This window comes from Hemiscyllium ocellatum, chromosome 7 (assembly GCF_020745735.1).
Source record: "Hemiscyllium ocellatum isolate sHemOce1 chromosome 7, sHemOce1.pat.X.cur, whole genome shotgun sequence".
In the NCBI taxonomy this organism is placed as follows: Eukaryota; Metazoa; Chordata; class Chondrichthyes; order Orectolobiformes; family Hemiscylliidae; genus Hemiscyllium; species Hemiscyllium ocellatum.
The window spans coordinates 71,302,294-71,321,921 of record NC_083407.1 but is presented as its reverse complement, the minus strand read 5'-3'; the positions used below and the strand labels follow the sequence as shown (position 1 = coordinate 71,321,921).

Sequence of the window (19,628 nt, the reverse complement as noted above, 5' to 3'; positions counted from 1 at the left end):
GCAAAATAAGGAAGAGGTTCTTAGGCTGACAATTGGCAAGTAACAGTCACACCATACAAATGCCAGGCAATGACCACTTCCAATAAGAAATAGTTTAATCATTGCCCCTTGACATTCAATTGTATTACCACCAATGAGTTCCCCCATTATCACTAGCTTGGGGTTACCATTGACCACGAACTCAACTGGACTCATCATATAAATACTGTGGCAACAAGAGCAGGTCAGAGGATAGGAATACTGTGGTGAACTCACCTCCTGACTCCCCAAATCCTATCCACCATCTGCAAAGCATAGGCCAGGAGTGTGATGAAATACTCCCGACTTGCCTGAAGCTTGACACCATCCAGGATAAAGCACCATTTGATTGGCACCACATCCTCTACCACTGATGCACAGTCGCAGCAGTATGTGCTATCTACAGGATACGCTGCAGAAATTCATCAACGATCCTTCAACAGCACCTTCCAAATCCATGACCACTACCATCTAGAAGGACAAGGATAGCACATACATAGGAACACTATCACCTGCAGGTTCCCTTCCAAGCCACTCATCATCCTGACTTGGAAATACATTGCCTTTTCTTCACTGTAGCTGGGACAAAATCGAGGAATTCCCTCCCTAAAGGCATTGTGGGTCAACCTATGGCATGTGGACTGCAGCAGCTCAAGAAGGCAGCTCATTACCATCTTCTCAAGGGCAACTACGGGTGGATAATCACTGCTGGCTAGCCAGTGATGCCAATATCCCATGAGTGAATTTTCAAAAATTGGTATCAGTAAGGTGAAAAGGGGTATAAAATATCCCTCAGGTGATCATAGCAAGGCCAAATGATCACATGGTCCACAGTGATCCATAAAGGCACAAGTTTCCCAGCTCCCCCTTGAAGACACATGAAGTATCAACACTTCCTATACCAGCTCCAGAGGCATACTAGTATCTGGGAGAAGAGTAGTCTATTTCTACCCATATATATGATGAACTCACATAAGGTCTCCCTCAATTCTTAGACTGGAACAATCTAACAAAGAGATCGTATATCCAGCACCTTGAATTATTTACAAACATGGATCAGTTCATCACTAAGTCTGTGCTGCCCTAAAGTCAGTAGATTGCCACCTTCAGTCTGGCTAAATAACCGACGTTCTTTAAGTTAAGAATTATTCTCGCTTAAATAAATATTTTGTTTTCTTCGCTCATGGGGTTCAGCTAACTTAGTGCTCCAAGATCTTCATTATGTCTCCCAGCTGAAGTGCAAAGCTGTAGTATTGTATTACTGAACTTCAGCAACCAGCAGCTTCTGCTTAAAGTACTGATTTGGACGAGTTGGTGAGAGAGACTTAATGTGCTCTAATCATTTAAGCGCTGAGTAGTTCATCTCTGGAGCCCACGTTCAGAGCACTTTTCTTTTACTGTGCATTGTTCTGAATCTTCTTAGAGGAGTTAGTCATTCCATTGATGGTGTGTGGTTTAGTAAGTTGATTTCACAGCTCAGCATGTACAGATTTCAATTTGCCTTCCTTTTAAAATAGCAGGCGATGCAGCAGGCTGTTTATTTATGGTTTAACAGAGCAAAGCCAAGTCTAAATAAAGGCTGGTGTGCATTATTCCTGTGATAGACTAGTTGTTTGGATCTGGCACAAGGTAATTGTATGCAGGTGTTGTTCATTCATAAGAACTGGGAGCATTGTCCAGGAGTGGGGGAGGCTTAAATATAATGTGAAATAATTGTTTAGTGGTGTGCAAGAAGGTTGTTAATTTGTAGCACCCTGGGATGTTTTATTTCATTACAGGCACTGGAAAAATATTATTGTCAAAGATGTGAGGAAATCTGTCTTCACCTGTACAGGAGACATGAGCTGAAGCATATTGCAGATAGCTTGTGGATAAAGGATATCTAACCCTGCTCCCAAGTATAATGGTAACACTGAGAATTACATGGACACCATATGCCTTCACCAGAGTGTTTGTTACATTAGATTGTCTGGATTAACAAAGTAATTTCACTACCTTGACAGTACAGGAGGGATTCTGCACAACGCTACCACTTATGTGTTCAGCACAGTTGCAGCCTCCTGTGCTGTGCACAGCAATTAGCATCTAAAAAAAGGCCTACATAACATTATTGGGGAGGTTATTATGTTCTTTTGGAGGCAGAAGCACACAGTGGAGTGCATCAGGTTGAACGTCACGCAGAGGTCTCCTCAGTCACTTTTGCAGTGATTGGCAGAACAAAACTATTGCCTAAATGTTCTCATCTTCTAACCACAACCAACCTTTTGTCACCGCTGCTTTTAATCCTTTGCCAGCAACTCTGAATCGCAAAAAGCACAAATCAATTGATCCAGTGTCTATTCAATAACATTATAACTAATCCACACTCTTTTGCCGTTACTTCAGTATGTCAGTAATAATAGCCTGCTTGAGGAAAAGGGCTAGTACCTATTTCGTTCAACTCCCTATGACTATCAAAATGGTGTGTAACTGAGCTGGCCTTCATGTCAAAGTAGCTTGTTCCTGGTGGGGAGTCGAGAGAGCTGCTGCTGGCTGTTTCTCTGAAGTTTGTGCTTGTATGGTGCTATCTGTTTTAGAGCACAGGAGTTATGCTGTGATGGAGACAGCAGATGTCTGACATGTGGAGCTACCCTAAGAAACTATAGTCTCTGATAAACTGATTATTTTCATTCCACGGTGGATTGGATTTGAACAATAAGAAAAAGGTGCTTTTCCATGAACTTTTACAATTTCAGGACATAGCTATTGAAGTGCTTTTGAAAGACAGTGACTATTGTAACTTGAGAATTGTAAAGGCAAAGTCTTATTAGCTGTGGACAGCAGGATCCCAAACTACCAATCTGCTGAACACCAGGTCACCTGTTTTAGTGATGTTGGTGGAAAGATAAATAAAAGCAAGACACCAAGGAGTACAACTCCCATATTTTCAAAATAGTGCCTACGGATGTCTTATGACTACCCGAGAGGGCAATCAGAGCCTTGGTCTAATGTTGCCTTTGAAAGACAGTATTTCCAGCAATACAGCAGTCCTGCAATACCTTTGGAGTGCCAGCCTAGGTTAGCAAAGTCTCTCAAATGGAACCTCAACCCAAACTTTCTGACTCCAAGGTATTACCAACTAATCCATAATTGATACCAGTGATCAGCAGCATGGCCTGTGTTATGGTCAGTATCTAATCCTGCACTCTGAAGTGGGTGTTCAATGAAGGGTGCAGAAGGACACATTGGGAGCAGCGCCAGACCTACCTAAAAATGAGGTCTCATCCTGGTCAAACTGTAACACAGGACTGTTTGCTTGCCAAACAGCAGAAGCTGCAAGTGATTGAACTAAGCAATTCTACAACCAACATATTAGATCTAAGTTCTGCAGTCCTCCCACATCTAGTTGTGAATGATAATGGACAATTAAATAGCTCATCAGAGGAGGAGGGTTCACAATATCCCCAACCTCAATGCTGGGGGATTCCAGCATCATGGTATAAAAGATAGCGCTGAAGCACCGCAGCAGTCCTCAGCCAAAAGTACCAGATGGATGATTCATCTTGGTTTTCTGCTGAGGTCCCCAACATATCAGATGCCACCCTTCAGCCAGTTTGATTTACTCCAAGTGTCAGCAAGAAACATTTAGAGATGCTTCATACTGTAAGGCGATAGGCCTGTCAATGTTCCAGCAACAGTACTATTGACTTGTACTTGAGAATGTGTTGCATTCCTAGCCAAGTAGTACAACTACAGCACTGGCATCTACCTGACATATGGAAAATTGCACAAGTAGGCCCAGTACATAAAAAGCAGGATAAATATAATTGAGACAATTACTACCCCATCAGTCTACCCTTGATAATCAGCAAAGTGATGGAAGGATGCTTTCAAACAGTACTCACTCAGCAAGAGCCTGTTCAGTGATACCCAGTTTGGGCCATTCAGCTCCTGATCTCATTATGTGCTTGGTCCAAATATGGAAAAAAGAACTGAAATCCAGAGATGAGAATCACTGCCCTTGACATCAAGGCAGCATTTGACTGAATGTGGCATCAAGGAACCCTAGCAAAACTAGTCATTTGGAATTGGGGTAAAATTCTTTGCAGATTCAAGTGATACTTCGCACAAAGAAGATGGTTGTGGCTATTTCAGGTCAATATTCTCAACTCCAGGACACCCTCTGAAGGCAGGAGTTCCTCAACCATCTTTGGCTGCTTCATCAATGATCTGCCCTCCATCATAAGGTCAGAAATAGGAACGTGTAACCATCAACAAACAGCATTTAGCACTAATTGTGACTCCTCAGATACTTAAACAGTCCAAGTCCAGGTAGGAAGACCAAGAGAATTTCTAGGCTTGGACTAAGAAGTGGCAAGTAACACTTGCAGCACACAGTTTCCAGACAATGACCATCTCCAACAAGGAAAATCTAACCATCACCTCTTAACACTCAACAGCATTACCATCACTGAACCCTCTACTAGAAACATCCTGGGAGTTGCCATTGACCAGAAACTAAACTGGACTCACCATATAAATGCTGTGGCTACAAGAACAGGTTAGGAATCCTGCACCTTCTAAATCTCCAAAGCCTATCCACCACTTTCAAGATGCAAGTCAGGGGTATGTTGGAATCCTCCCCAAGTGCCTGGATGAAGGCAGATCCAACAAATTCTCAACAAGCTTGATGCCATTCAGGACAAAGCAGCCTGCTCTATTATGCCAAAGTCACAAACATTCAGTCCCTCCACCACTGATGCCCAGTGGCAGCAATGTGAACTATCTATAAGATGCACTACAGAAGTTCACCAAGGTTCTTTAAATAGCATCTTCCAAACCCAAGTCTCAAAGGACAAAGGTAGGACAAAGACAAAGGAACACCATCACCTTCCAGTTCCATCTACGTCAGTCAATATCCTGACCTGGCAGTAAATTGCCATTCCTTCACTGCCATTGTGTCAAAATGATTGATCCCCTTCACTTAACAGCATCGCAGGTCTGCATATACCAAATGGACTGCAGCACTTCAAAAAGGCAGGTTTAAGTGCCAGTCTCTCAAGGGCATTTAGGAATGGCCAATAAAAGGCCCAAACTGAGGACTGCAGATGCTGGAGATTAGAATCGAGTGTGTGGTGCTGGAAAGCACAGCAGGTCAGGCAGCATCCAAGGAGCAGGAAAATCAATGTTTTGAGCAAAAGCCGTTCATTAGTAATTGCCAAGAAATATTTACTGAGCAAGAGATCCCCTCCTTACATGGTTAAGTTAAAGAAAACATTGAATCATTCCCCATCGTTTCTTAAATTGGAAGATGCCCAAAATTCTAGTACAGCTACCTTGTGATCCATTAGTATCTGCAACAATGTAAAAGCTTTCTGCAAATCACCACGGTAAATTAGAGTTATAGACTCAAGAGTCATACATACCTGTTACTGTACATCCTTGGAATCTCACACCTGCACATAAGATGTTCCTGAGCATGCTACTTCTTATGTTTACTGGACTTCAAAACCTTGAAACCACAGCAGTTTTCTCCTGTGAATCATTGATGGAACATTCTCAGTCAGTCCTCTGCCATCCTTTCTGAGTCATGAGTTCCACAATTTCGTGAACACTATTCAATGACTGAAAGCATCACAGTTGGTGCATCATTGTGAAAAATCAAGCAACAGCAGCTTTCAGATCAAGAATTGTGATCATAAACACAGGCTGGATCTTTGTTTAGAAATCCATGTGTGGGTTTGACTTTAATTTCTTCTCCCTATTCGCCTCCTTCTGCAGCATATCAATATCCAGATCTCCACAAGTAGTAAATTCTGTGTTCTCCTCATCATTATTATCATCCTATTCTCCTTCCTTATCCTCTGCTCTAACCCCCTCCTCTTACCCAATGGATTTTCAGTTTAGCCAGAGATAAGCTAAAAGTGTACATGTGTGAAAGTTGGCGCTTGGTGCCAGTGCCAATTTTCTCCATATGGCACAAGACATTTTGTCATGTTGGTGCAAACATCATTTTCTCTTCCGCACAGTTTTGTTGAGAAGTGTTTCAAATTTGATCACACTAATGTTGTGAGCACCTCTTTGTGTCTTTTTGAAAGCACACATGATTTGCCAGAGACTGGCAGATATTTTTTAATCAACTTGTTCAGAAATTTTATGATGCACCTCTGGAGCAGATGGGACTTGAATGGGTCTCCTGACTTGGCGATAGGGACATTATCACTGTGTTACAAGACCCCTCATCAGAGACTTTTTTCTCTCTCTTTATATCCAGAAGTGCTATCGTACATAATAGACTGGCTTTGCCCACCACCAGCAAGGTCTATTATTTTCCAATCAAACTATTCAGAGATGTTCAAACACATCTCTCGAGCAGGTTGGACTTGAACCCAGGTTGCCTGGTCCAGAGGTAGGGCATCAGAGACTGTTTAGATGTGCAACAACTGGCAGTCATTGCTGTTAAATTCCTTTTCATATATGACCTTCTAAACATCAATTCAGTATCAGGAAATAATTCATCCCTTACGTGAGACCACATGGCCTGCTGGCTCTGAGGAATACAGAAACAAGCAAGAAAACAAATTAAATAAAGTTTCTTGTCTCTTGTATAAGATGGAATGCTTCAATTGGAGAACAGGGAAGCATGCATCTATTTGAGAATTCAGGTTGACAGAGTCTTTGCTAATACTTAATTATAGCTAAAGCTCACACTGAAGATAACATTTTATCTGATTATAATTTACAAATTTGAAAACATCACATATGTACCTCTAAATTCTGAAGCAAAGCCATCGATATTTTTGTGGGCCATACATTTCTATTCAACTTAAATGTTGTCACCATCTATTTATATGAGATAGCCTTGGCAAATAGAATTAAGGAGAATCCAAAGTGTTTTTACAAAGGGGTAACCAGTGAGAGAATAGGGCCCCTCAAAGATCAGCAAGGCGGCCTTTGTGTGGAGCCGCAGAAAATGGGGGAGATACTAAATGAGTATTTTGCATCAGTATTTAATGTGGAAAAGGATATGGAAGATATAGACTGTAGGGAAATAGATGGTGACACCTTGCAAAATGTCCATATTACAGAGGAGGAAGTGCTGGGTGTCTTGAAACGGTAAAGGTGGATAAATCCCCAGAACTTGATCAGGTAAAACCGAGAACTCTATGGGAAGCTAGAGAAGTGATTGCTGGGCCTCTTGCTGAGATATTTATATCATCGATAGTCACAGATGAGGTGCCAGAAGACGGGAGGTTGGCAAACGTGGTACCACTGTTTAAGAAGGGCGGTAAGGACAAGCCAGGGAACTATAGACCAGTGAGACTGATGTCGGTGGTGGGCAAGTTGTTGGAGGAATCCTGAGGGACAGGGTGTACATGTATTTGAAAAGGCAAGGACTGATTAGGGATAATCAACATGGCTTTGTGCGTGGGAAAGCATGTGTCACAAATTTGATTGAGTTTTTTGAAGAAGTAACAAAGAGGATTCATGAGGGCAGAGCAGTAGATGTGATCTATATGGACTTCAGTAAGGCTTTTGACAAGGTTCCCCATGGGAGACTGATGAGCAAGGTTAGATCTCATGGAATACAGGGAGAACTAGCCATTTGGATACAGAACTGGCTCAAAGGTAGAAGACAGAGGGTGGTGGTGATGGAGCGTTGTTTTTCAGACTGGAGGCATGTGACCACAAGGATCGGTGCTGGCTCCTCTACTTTTTGTCATTTACGTAAGTGATTTGGATGGGGGCATAAGAGGTACAGTTAGTAAGCTTGCAGATGACACCAAAATTGGAGGTGTAGTGGACAGTGAAGAGGGTTACCTCAGATTACAGCAGGATCTTGACAAGATGTGCCAATGGGCTGAGAAGTGGCAGTTGGAGTTTAATTCAGACAAATGCGAGGTGCTGCATTTTGGGAAAGCAAATCTTAGCAGGACTTATACACTTCATGGTAAGGTCCTAGGGAGTGTTGCTGAACAAAGAGACCTTGGAGTGCAGCTTCATAGCTCCTTGAAAGTGGAGTCGCAGGTAGATAGGATAGTGAAGAAGACGTTTGGTATGCTTTCTTTTATTGGTCAGAGTATTGAGAACAGGAGTTGGGAGGTAATGTTGCGGCTGTACAGGATATTGGTTAGGCCACTGTTGGAATATTGCGTGCAATTGTGGTCTCCTTCCTATCGGAAAGATATTGTGAAACTTGAAATGATTTAGAAAAGATTTACAAGGATGTTGCCAGGGTTGGAGGATTTGAGCTATAGGGAGAGGCTGAACAGGCTGGAGCTGTTTTCCCTGGAGCGTCGGAGGCTGAGGGGTGACCTTATAGAGGTTTACGAAATTGAGGGGCATGGATAGGGTAAATAGACAAAGTCTTTTCCATTGGGTTGAGGAGTCCAGAACCAAAGAGCATAGGTTTAGGGTGAGAGAGGAAAGATATAAAAGAGACCTAAGAGGCAACTTGTTCACACAGTGGGTGGTACGTGTATGGAATGAACTGCCAGAGAAAGTGGTAGAGGCTGGTACAATTGCAATATTTAAGAGGCATTTGGATGGGTATATGAATAGGAAGGGTTTGGACGGATATGGGCCGGGTGCTGGCAGTTGGGACTAGATTGTGTTGGGATATCTGGTCGGCATGGACGGGTTGGACCAAAGGGTCTGTTTCCATGCTGTACATCTCTATGGCTCTATGACTGTATAGAGTTGTGTTTCAAATTATTTACTCCCCAGCTAAAAGAAATTCAGAGTCTTGAGGATAATCAGATATTCTACCTGGATAGCTGTTGTATGTGATTCAGTGGTGTCATAGATATTAGTTTTGAGAGGGGAAGGATCAAAGATATCCCTGAAAACTTCCATATGGTTAATCTATCAAGATTTGCAGCAGAGAGACAGCAGTTTTGGCAACAAGATGCTGTGCTTCACCAAATAGGAATGCAGGGAGGAGCTCACACTCAGACTGAAAAGGTCAAATTCACCAGGAGTTGAGAAAATTGCCTCGCTTGCAATAGAGGAACAATGTTTGAGGAAAAAAAAACTCACTGTTGGACAGTTTTGAATTTCAGATTTCCCAGGACCAGAAAGAAAAAGAACAGAAGTAACCCTCATGAATTAAACATCACTTTGGACCGGTTCCAGGAGTATTGAATACCCATTTGAAAAACAGCATAAAGTATATATAAGAAGTGTTTTTGATTGAGGTATAAGAAAACATATATGGTGCTGACAAAGATAACGCTCAGTCAATCGTGCTTTTAGTTTTTTTGCTAGAGTCAAAGTCTTAAAATGTGAAACCTCATGTCCTTTCAGCTTTAACTGAAAACTCAAATTTCATTTTTTAAAGTTATTGGTTTCAACAGAGATCGTAACACGGGCAAGTGGAGAGTATTTCATTAAATTCATGATGTGTACCTTAAAGATGATGGAAAATCAGGAGATCACAGAATTCCCAGTCTCTGAACTGCACTTGAAGCTGCAGTATTTATCTGACTTGGCCAATTAGGTTGTTGGTCAGTGGTAACTCCCTGAAATGTGATGGCATCAAGTATTTGCTGAGGTTTTAAACTTGTCTTTTGCTACTTACTCAAATTGCAAGGATCTCGCTGTTTTGACTTACATTAGTCTCATCCTTCCTCTGTAATAATTATATACATACATGAGCAGTATTCTAGCCATTTGTTTTCTTGTCTATTCCAGTGTTTCTTGGGGCCAACATAGTGTTTCTTGATGCAAGGGAGCCATTGATCTGGAAGTAGTTTATCACAGTATCCTGGAGAATGTTGGTGAGCTGAAATTGTAATTTTGATTCATGTTTTCAGGGAGGCAAATTTGAAACTGAAATTATGTGTTGATAAAGATTTAATTATCACTGAGCTGTTAGGAGTGTTAAGTGTTTTTACCCACTGCTTATAGTGTTGCCATAACTCCTAACCCTTTGTAGAATGTCAGTGAGCATTTTAATTCATGATATTTTAAGATATTTGAATATTAAGCAAGCATGAATATTCATTTCTGAAATTATCAAAATATATCAATCCAGAATGGAGAAACAAGTACAGCAAAAGAGCTTCTAAAGTTTAAAGGAAACTAATACAGCAGTAATGAAAAATAGAAAATCAAATACTCATTGTAGGTACAACTCATGTTTGTATAGCAGAGATTTTCAGTCTTATTTCCTAAGTTGAATTTCTAAATCTCTGCTGTACTGGTGTAAATGCATCTAACAGTGATTATGTACTCACTGAGAAAGAAAGCAGTAAATTTGGAGACATTTTTAAAAATACCTTTGACACCATTGGTTGTCATGGGGGGGGTGGGGGGGAGGGGTGTAATATAGAAAGATTTGAAGGAAAGTTAGGCAAATTGAAAAAAATGTTAGGTATTTTTAGGAAAGAAAAAGTAATAATGATGTTATATCCTGTATTCTGTTGGCCATTTTACGGTTAGGTTTGAACTGTGAAGGCTGTCACGACCAAACAATTTTCTTATGCTAAAAAGTGCTTAAATTAGAGAAATAATTAAAAATTAATGAGGCTTGATGGCTCAGTTGTTCGCGCTGCTGCCTCACAGCACCAGGGACCTGGGTTCGATTCCAGTCTCGGGCAATTGTCTATGTGGAGTTTGCATATTCTCCCCATGTCTGCGTGGGTTTCCTCTGGGTGCTCTGGTTTCCTGCCACAATCCAAACATGTGCAAGTCAGGTGAACTGGCTGCGCTAAATTGCCCATAGAGTTCAGGGATGTGTAGGTTAGGTAGATTAGTCAAGCGTAACTATAGGGTAGAGGGAATGGGTCTGGGTGGGTGACTCTTCAGAGGGTTGGTGTGGACTTGTTGGGCCAAAGGGCCTGTTTTCACACTGTAAGGATTCTATACTGTTGAAATTCTATAATTTTTGCACATCACTGTAATATAAAGTTAGATTAGTGTTTGCTGTTACTTATCTTTGCATTGTAAAATAAAACATGATGTACAGTGTTGAAATGCTGGCAATAATTTAATTATTACTCATTCCTAGTTATTCAACAAAATGGTGGGAGACGTTGATCTTGAACTGCTATGGTTCATGTGATGTTGGTTCTCTCACAGTAGTGTTAGATATGAAATTCTAGAGTGTTGATCTAACAATGCTGAAGGAATAGTGACAAACATCAAATAACATGTGTCTTGGAAGTGATGGTATGACATTACCACCAAGGGAAACAGAGGTTGCAAGGGAGGAGGACTCTTTATTTCCCTTTTATGGTATGTGGACTTCTCAGGGCAAGGCCAGCCTTCATTGTTCTTCCTAAATCTCCTTTGAACTGAGTGGCTTGCTAGGTGAGTTCAGAAAGCACAAAAGAGTCAATAACATTGCTGTCAATTTGAAGTCGCATGTAGGCTCACATTAGTGAACCAAATCATTTATACAGCATCTCATTATGGTTACCATCACAAAGATTAGTGCATTTGAACCTGTGTGCCCAGAGTTTTAGCCTGGTCATCTGGATTACAGTCCAGCCATCTCTTGCTCCTTAATGAATTTGAGTAATTACTGCAGTGTATCCTGTAGATTATGTGTAACACAGACACAGGAAACCAGTACCAGTACCAGTGTTATACAAGGTGACCTTTGAAGCCTTTAAAAATAATTTCAAAACATTTGTCAATTTTTTTGCACATTTAAAGTGTAAACTGCTGGTGTAGGCATGGTGGGATTGTCCTTTTGAAATATAAAACTGTACACTGGTAATTCACATTAGATTCATGTGGCACAGTTTATTAAACAATCTAATTGTATGTAGATATCTTTAATCACAATAATTTTGTTTTTAAAAAAAGCCCTTTAAATTTAGCATCTGTTCAAAGAGGTTATCCAATTCATTTTGAGTCACTTGGATTATAGCATTGTTGTAAGAATCCCACATTTGATCAGAAGTGGTCCTTAAAGTTTCAGAATCATTCCGCCTTGAACATTCAAATTACTTTAAATTCAATTGAAATAAATATTCTGCATTTTTGGAACCATCTGGTGACAATTTGCATTCTTCAATTTAATGAAATTACACAAAACATAGAGCAGGCTTCCACTCCTTGGGGAGGTTTTATCTCCTTTGCCTATCCATCAGTTCCATTTCTTGTGTGAATGTGATTTTTGAATGATTCGTTTATTCATTCAAAAGATGAATTATGGAGATCATACCCCTGGATATAACTGCAGCTTGGTGTTATTTCATCGTAGCCAAATCCTGATTTTATCCATTGTTTGGTATCTAAACGTACTTTTTTTTTACTTCGGTCCCTGCCTATCCCATATTATATCAATCCATAACGTGCCTTTATCTTCATCTATCTTCATGAGCACACACAAATACTCCATGATTTCACCATGGTATTACATTTAAAATTACCATTGGCTTTCATTTTGTTCGAGCCACTATGTAGTCAGGTAACACTATCAATTTTGGCTTGTCTTGTGGATTTCACTAGAACTGCTTCTGGGCAGAATTGGCATATTGCAATTAATGGTGTTTAATTCATTTGTCAAAATAGCTTCACTGTTTGATGTTGAATCATTGGAAACTGATAATGATGGCACTGGTGTATTTTGCTCCTCACTGATTGATATTGGTCTTCATCTGCAAGACTAGACATCTTTGTTCCAGAAAGTGGTTGTGTGAGCTACTTGTTGCTATGAAATCTTTTCTGGATTTGGGGTTTAATTTGCCCACTTTTGTACATGTACGCATTCTGGTAATGATGAACCCATTCTGATACCATGCTTCTTGAGAGCATGCCATAGCTGGTCCTTATTTACATGGGGCATTTTGGCTGGGGCATCATCTTCAAGACAGATTCCTTCTGTTCTTGTGCAGATTTTCACAGTAAATCCTGTCATTGCAGCATGGTTATTTAACAAGTTAGCAAATGTTATGACTTGTAGCTCAAAACATCTTCATGCATCATTCATTTTATAGAAAGATTAATTCCTTTTGGTTCTTGCTCTGGGTGGGCTGTAGTAAACTCCAGTGCATATTTGTAAAACAGCCTTTATGGTATGCTCAATGCTTTGAACTCATGTATATGTTTAACACGGGTCAGAACTTTTAAGATAGCAGGATTTCCTTTTTTGCCATCTGAAGAGTTGTTTGATGCTAGTACTGATTGCTGTATGTCATTGAATGCTCCAATAAGTATTAACGAACTGGATATAGCACTTCAGTCAGAAAGAAGTTCAGTATCAGAGGGTTGCCTGGATGATGTTCAGTTTTTGAGATTACTCCCATTCTGATGAACAGTTAGTAATCCATCACAATCTTGACTAGCTACAGATGATGGAGAGGTGTTGAGGGATTACGGGTTAAGGTCATCATCAAAGGGCATGTGCATTATGTCTGGTTCTTGTATAAACAATGTTAATGTGGCTGGTCTGATTACCCTGTAGGTTTGGCACTGAACCTTATGACCCAGAATTGAAAATAAAATCTGCAGCCAACTGAAAAACAGCATTGATTTATCGATTAGCTTCTCACTAACATGCAGCGGTTTTGTATTTCAGCTTTTCAAAGTCTACATGTTTATCAAAGTGAAAATGTATTTTAAAACTTACCTAATGTTTTAGTATTTTTGACACTTTGTATATAAGGAAATTCTTGATGACTTGATGATTTATGTGAGGGTGGCATTGGGGAAATTTAAGTCTGTCCCAAATCTCTCCTGATGACTTGGTGATTTATGTGAAGGTGATATTGTGAAATTTAAGTCTCTCCCAAATCCCTCATTTGTCCCGAATCTGTAATATTTCCTTTTGATGACTTTTTTCCTCATTTTTCTCTCTCTCTCTGACTAACACAACATGCTTGTTCAACTTTGCTTCTCCCTTTTTTGACTTTTCCATAAACCTATTTCCTTTTCATCTGTTCATACAAACATTCTCCAGCTTCACATTTCGGATTTGTTTCAGTTGTCTCTTCCACCTTGATACCAAACTTATTATGAAATGTATCATCTTAAGCTTCTCATTTGGTAAGTTCCTGCTTCTGCACCCCATTATTTTATATGCTGCTCTTTTTGATTGTTCTTCTTACTCTGTTTTACTTCCACTATCTTAAAATGTAAGAGCCTTTCATAAATGTGGCATCCATTCCACTCTTTCTTCAATGTTCAAACCCTGTTTATGAGCTGAATGACATATTAATTGGTGCCTGTTAGCTGCAGGTGTAGACTGCAATGAGTAGTGTCTTGTGTCAGTTCAGAGAAGCTAGTGGTACTTGTGAGAATACTCATAAGCCATAAGACCTTTCACAGTTTCAAATTAATCTTATCAGAACTGCCGCAAGCTGTATCTAAGCTGGTTGAGCTATCAAGTAAGGGATTTCCACATCTGGAGCCCAGATTTCTTTTTATTATCCCTGTGAGTGACAAGGTTCCAAGCAATTAAATAAAGTGCAGGCACTGGATTTATATTTAAGAGTTGTAGCACTACACCAAAGAATTCTGGCACGTCTGACCACTGTATGTTGCCTATCTTAGAAAGTTTTTTTTAACTCATAAGTGATCTGTATACTAACTTTCTAATCTCATAGCAAGAGTCTTTTATTGTTATGTTAGCCAAACTAAAACAGGAGTTATTAAAAAATGTCATGGGATAAAAGATGTCCGTTTCTAAAAGATCTGTATTGACATTCCACATAGCTTAAGCTCATTCACTGATTATTTTAGCAATGGTTTTGCCATCAAACCTGAAATAACAGAAATATTTGAACTTACGAACAATGTCAGTCTGCATTTTGCACTTGTAATGATGGAGAAACTGTCAACATTTGCTGCTATTACTCATGTGAAACTGACAGCAACTTCTGACGTCTGCACAGGCAGAAATTCAGAAGTTATTGTTGATATTCTGATCCTCCACAAGATGTGCTGTACATGATCCCGCTGGAAACAATCTTTCAAAATCATTTGAATTGACATGGATCCCACTGCTCACATGCTAATCTCACTGGAGGAAACTCAGGAAAAGGTGACGCCTTTTTCATTGGACTGCTTTATAAATGGTGTACTAAATTGTAATCCTATAGGGTTGAGAAGTGTATCAGGCATGATTGAATGGCGGAGCAAACTTGATAGGCTGAATGGCCTAATTCTGCTCCTCTGTCTAATGGTCTTATGAACAACCTCTTTGGCCCTGTAAAACAAGTTTACATTTTAGAAATGACATCGCATCATAAAATTTAAATCTTGTGAGGGAAAACATCAAGCTGCACCCTTCTCCAAATAGGTGATGTTTCCCCCTTTTAAGTAAAGTAGCACACTTTTAAAAAAAAATAATTTATAGCTTTTAATTTACCAATGGCAATTTCTTAGGCAGTGCATATGTAAATCAGTAACTTTTGTTGAAAATTACTCACTAAATAATCCAGATTGTGTTAAAAATTACACTGAAAACCAATTTAAGGTTGTCATTTGGGCTTAGAATCTGACGTATTTTCACATGCCAGAAGCCACTTGTTTCTGATTTTTCTTAAACTCTTTTGAGGGATGTGTAATTCGCTGACGAAGTCAACATTTATTGCCTACCTATCACTGCACTTGAGATGCTTTCTTGAACCTGCTGTGGTCATTGAGGTGTAGGAACACCCACAGTGCTGATAGGGAGGGAGAGCCAAGATTCTGACTCAGCAACAATGAAAGCGCAGGAAGTCAGGATGGCGAATATCTTGGAAGGGAACTTGTAACTGGTGACATGTATCTCCTACCCTTACCCTTCCAGAAGACAGCGATCATGGCTTTGGATGGTGCTGTCTAAGGAGCCTTGATGAATTTATGCAGTGTATCTTGCTGTGCATCTGCAGCAGACGGACTGACCGTTATTTACATAAATGGGTGGCTTTGTCCTGGATATAATAATGAGCTTCTTCAGTGTTGTTAGAACTGCACGCAGCCAAACACGTGGAGACATTCTTTCACATTCCTGATTTGTACTTTGTAAATGATGGACAGCATTCAGGAAGTCAGAGGGTGAATTACTCACTGCAGGACTTGTAGCTTTTGACCTGCTCTTGTTGCCATAATATATACACAGTTACACAAACAGAAATTGTTGAATAAGCTGAGCAGGTCTGGCAGCATCAGTGGAGAGAAAGCAGAGTTAATGTTCCAGTGACCCTTCTTCACACCCTTCTGAAGAATTGTGATTTCCAACATCTGCGGTTCTTTGGGTTGTTTTGTTTCGTAATAAATGGATAGTTGCTTTCTGCTGAGTGGTAATGTCCAGGATGTTGCTAGTGAGGGTTTTAGCATTGGTAATTATATTGAATATTAAGGGATGATCTCTTTTGTTGGAGATGGTCATTGGCTGTCACTTGTGTGCCATGAATGTTCCTTGTCACTTGTCAGCCAAGGCTGGATATTATCCAGATCTCGCTGCATCCGGACATGGACTGCTTCATTTGTATAAGGTGTTGAACAGCATTCAATCATTGCAAACAGCTTGTGATGGAGAGAGTGTCATTAATGAAGGGGCTGAAAGTAGCTGGGCTGAAGCTGGTTGGGCCAAGGATACTCATACAGCACGGAAACAGACCCTTTAGTCCAATCAGTCTGTGCCGAACATAATCGCAAACTAAACTTGTCCCACCTACCTGCTCCTGGCCCATATCCCTGCAAAACTTTCCTACTCTTGGACTTATCCAAAAGTCTTTTAAATGTTGTAATTGTACCCACATCCACTATTTCCTTGGGAAGTTCATTCCACAAGTAAACCGCCCTCTGAATAAAAAAATTTGCCATTTTTAAATTTCTCTCCTAGTCTTGTCCCCTTGTCTTAAAACCCTCATCCTAGGGAAAAGACATCTACCATTAACTCTATCTGTACACTCGATGATTATATAAACTTCTATAAGATTGCCTCTCAACTCCCTACGCCCCAGTGGAAGAAGTCCCAGCTTATCCAGCCTTTCTTTATAACTCGAACCTTCCACACCTGTCAACATCCAGGTATATCTTTTTAGAATCCTCTCCAGTTTAATGATATTCTTCCTATAACTGGATGACCAGAACTAGACACAGTATTCTGGAAGAGGCCTCACCATTGTGCTGTAAAACCTCAACGTGACTTCCCAACTCCTGTACACAAAGGACTAAGCAACGATGGGAAGCATGCCAAACACCATTTTAACCACCTTGTCTATATGTGATGCAAACTTCAAAAAATTATGTACCTGAATTCCTAGGTCCCTCTGTTTTACAACACGATCCAAGGCCCTATCCTTAATTGTAAAAGCCCTACCCTTAATTGTATAAGCCTATCCTTATTTGTTGTATCAAAATGCAATACCTCGCATTTATCCAGATTGAACTCCATCTACTATTTTTCAGCCCATTGACCCATTTAATCAAGATCCTTTTAGGAACGCCTGTCGAGATATCCTGGTGCGGAGATGACTGATCTCCAACAATCACAACCATCTTCCTTTGTGCCAGATATGACTCTAACCAGCAGAGAGGTTTCTCCTGATTCCAGTTTTGCTAGGGTTCCTTGCTGCCACATTTGTTCAAATGTAGCCCTGATGCCAAGGCAGTCACTTATACTTGACCTCTGGTGTTTGGTTCATTTGTCTATGTTTGAACCCAGCTACAATGAGGTTAGGAACTGACAGTATTCAAACTAGCATCAATGAGCAGTTGTTGCTGAGTGGATGCTGCTTAAAGACATTTTAATAATTGAGAGTACACTGATGGGGTGGTCGTTGGCCAAGTTAGATTTGACCTACTTTTTGTGTATAAGACATATCTGGGCAATTTTCCATGAAGTTGGTGTTGTAACTATACTGGAATAGTTTGGCTAGGAGCACGGCAATTTCTGGAGTCTGCAGTACTGTTGTCGGAATGTGGTCAAGGCTCATAGCTTTTGCCATTTCCAGTGCCTTCAACTGTTTCTTGATATCACATGGAGTAAATCAAATTGACTGAGGGTTGGTGTCTGTGATGCTGGGGACTTCTGGAAGAGGCTGAGGAGGATCATCCATTTGACACTTCTGGCTGAAGATTTGTAAGGATGCTTCAGCCTCATAGAAGCTGGGAACTTACGTAGACCTACTTCCTCCGTGACTTATTTAATTGTCCACTGCCATTCACAACTGGATGTGGCAGAGATTAGATCTGATCCATTGATAGCAGGATTGCTTAGCTCTCTGTCATTTGTTGCATTTGCTGTTTGGCACACAAGTGTATTGTAGCTTCATTAGGTATCTCATTTTTAAGTATGCCCTTTTTCACACCTCATTGAACCCAGTTTGATCCCCTGGTTTGATGGTGAGTTGGGGATATGCCAGGCCATGAGCTTTGCAATTTGTATTGGGATCCAATTCTACTGCTGCTGCTTTTGGCCATCAGCACTTAATTAATGCCCAAACTTGAATTTCCAGGTCACCGAGCACAATGGAATATTTAAGTCTGGCTTCCCAGAGCATTGTCTGTGTCTATGGATTCATAGTGCATTAACAATTTGACAATGCCATTGTCTTCCCTTCAGTAGGAAAGAGGAATTCTTACACACACATTGCACCTGCTATGTTAAAAAAAGGAAAGTGACACTACTAGTGATAGTCCAAAATAATCAGTACCCTGTCCACATATTGTATAAATTTGTGGCCCTGTTTTATTTGTCCCAGTCCTGATGAGTGTGGGACAAAAAACTTTGACTTCTTGTCTCCTTTTAGCATCGTCTAAGTTCTGCACTAAGATCACTGTGATATGTGTTTTACCAATCTCAATTCTCTTCAAAGTTTCACCTCTAGAATACAGAACAGTACAACATGGAAATGGGCCCTTCGGTCCATATCCCTCCATTCCTTGCATATTCATGTGCCAATTTAAAAGCCCCTTAGATGCCCCTGTCGATCCTGACTACCATGTCTGGCAGCATGTTTCAGATTCCTACCAGTCTTAACTCCTTTGAACTTCCCCCTCTCACCTTAAATGCATGCCTCCTAGTATTATACATTTCAACTCTGGGAAAAAGTTTCTGACTGTCTACCCTATCTATGCATCTCATAATTTTCTGACTTTTGTCAAGTCTGCCCTCAGCCTCCGCCACTCCAGAGAAAGCAACCTGAGTTTTTGTAACCTCTCTTTATAACTCATAATCTCTAAACCAGGCAGCATCCTGGTAAACCTCTTCTGTACCTTTTGCAAAGCCTCTGCTTCCTTCCTGCAATGTGGTGACCAGAATTGAATGGGGTATTCTAACCAAACACTTACAAAACTGCAACGTGACATCCTGTCTCTTGCACTCAATTCCCCGACTGATAAAGACAAACATTCTATATACCTTCTTGAACACTGTTTGAGTGGCCACTTTCAGAGAGCTATGGGCTTGAACCCCAAGATCCCTTTGTATGTGAATGCTGTTCGGGGTCCTGCTATTAACTGTATACTTTTCCTTAATGTTTGATTTCTCCATGTACAGCAATTCATACTCAATTCAGATTAAACTCCATCTTCCATTACTCTACCCATATCTGCAACTGATCTATATCCCGCAGTATTCTTTGACAACCTTCTACACTATCTATAACTCCAGCAATCTTTGTATCATCTGCCACCTTACTAACCCACTCATCTACATTTTAATCCAAGTCATTTATATACAAACA

The 19,628-nt window shown here is 40.4% G+C and overlaps 1 protein-coding gene across 7 annotated transcripts in view; it reads left to right on the top strand.

Annotated features, from left to right (window-relative positions):
• The window catches only part of znf385b (zinc finger protein 385B), a 323,704-nt gene that overhangs the window by 214,723 nt on the left and 89,353 nt on the right, over positions 1-19,628 (top strand). For 2 of the 7 annotated variants that reach the window (XM_060827969.1, XM_060827970.1), the window contains exon 2: positions 9,691-9,776. The exons of the other annotated variants lie outside the window; for them this stretch is intronic. In XM_060827969.1, the coding sequence (XP_060683952.1) occupies positions 9,771-9,776 (6 nt within the window). In that variant the 5' untranslated portion in view covers positions 9,691-9,770. The remainder of the gene's footprint in view (positions 1-9,690; positions 9,777-19,628) is intronic. 7 annotated transcript variants of the gene reach the window in all.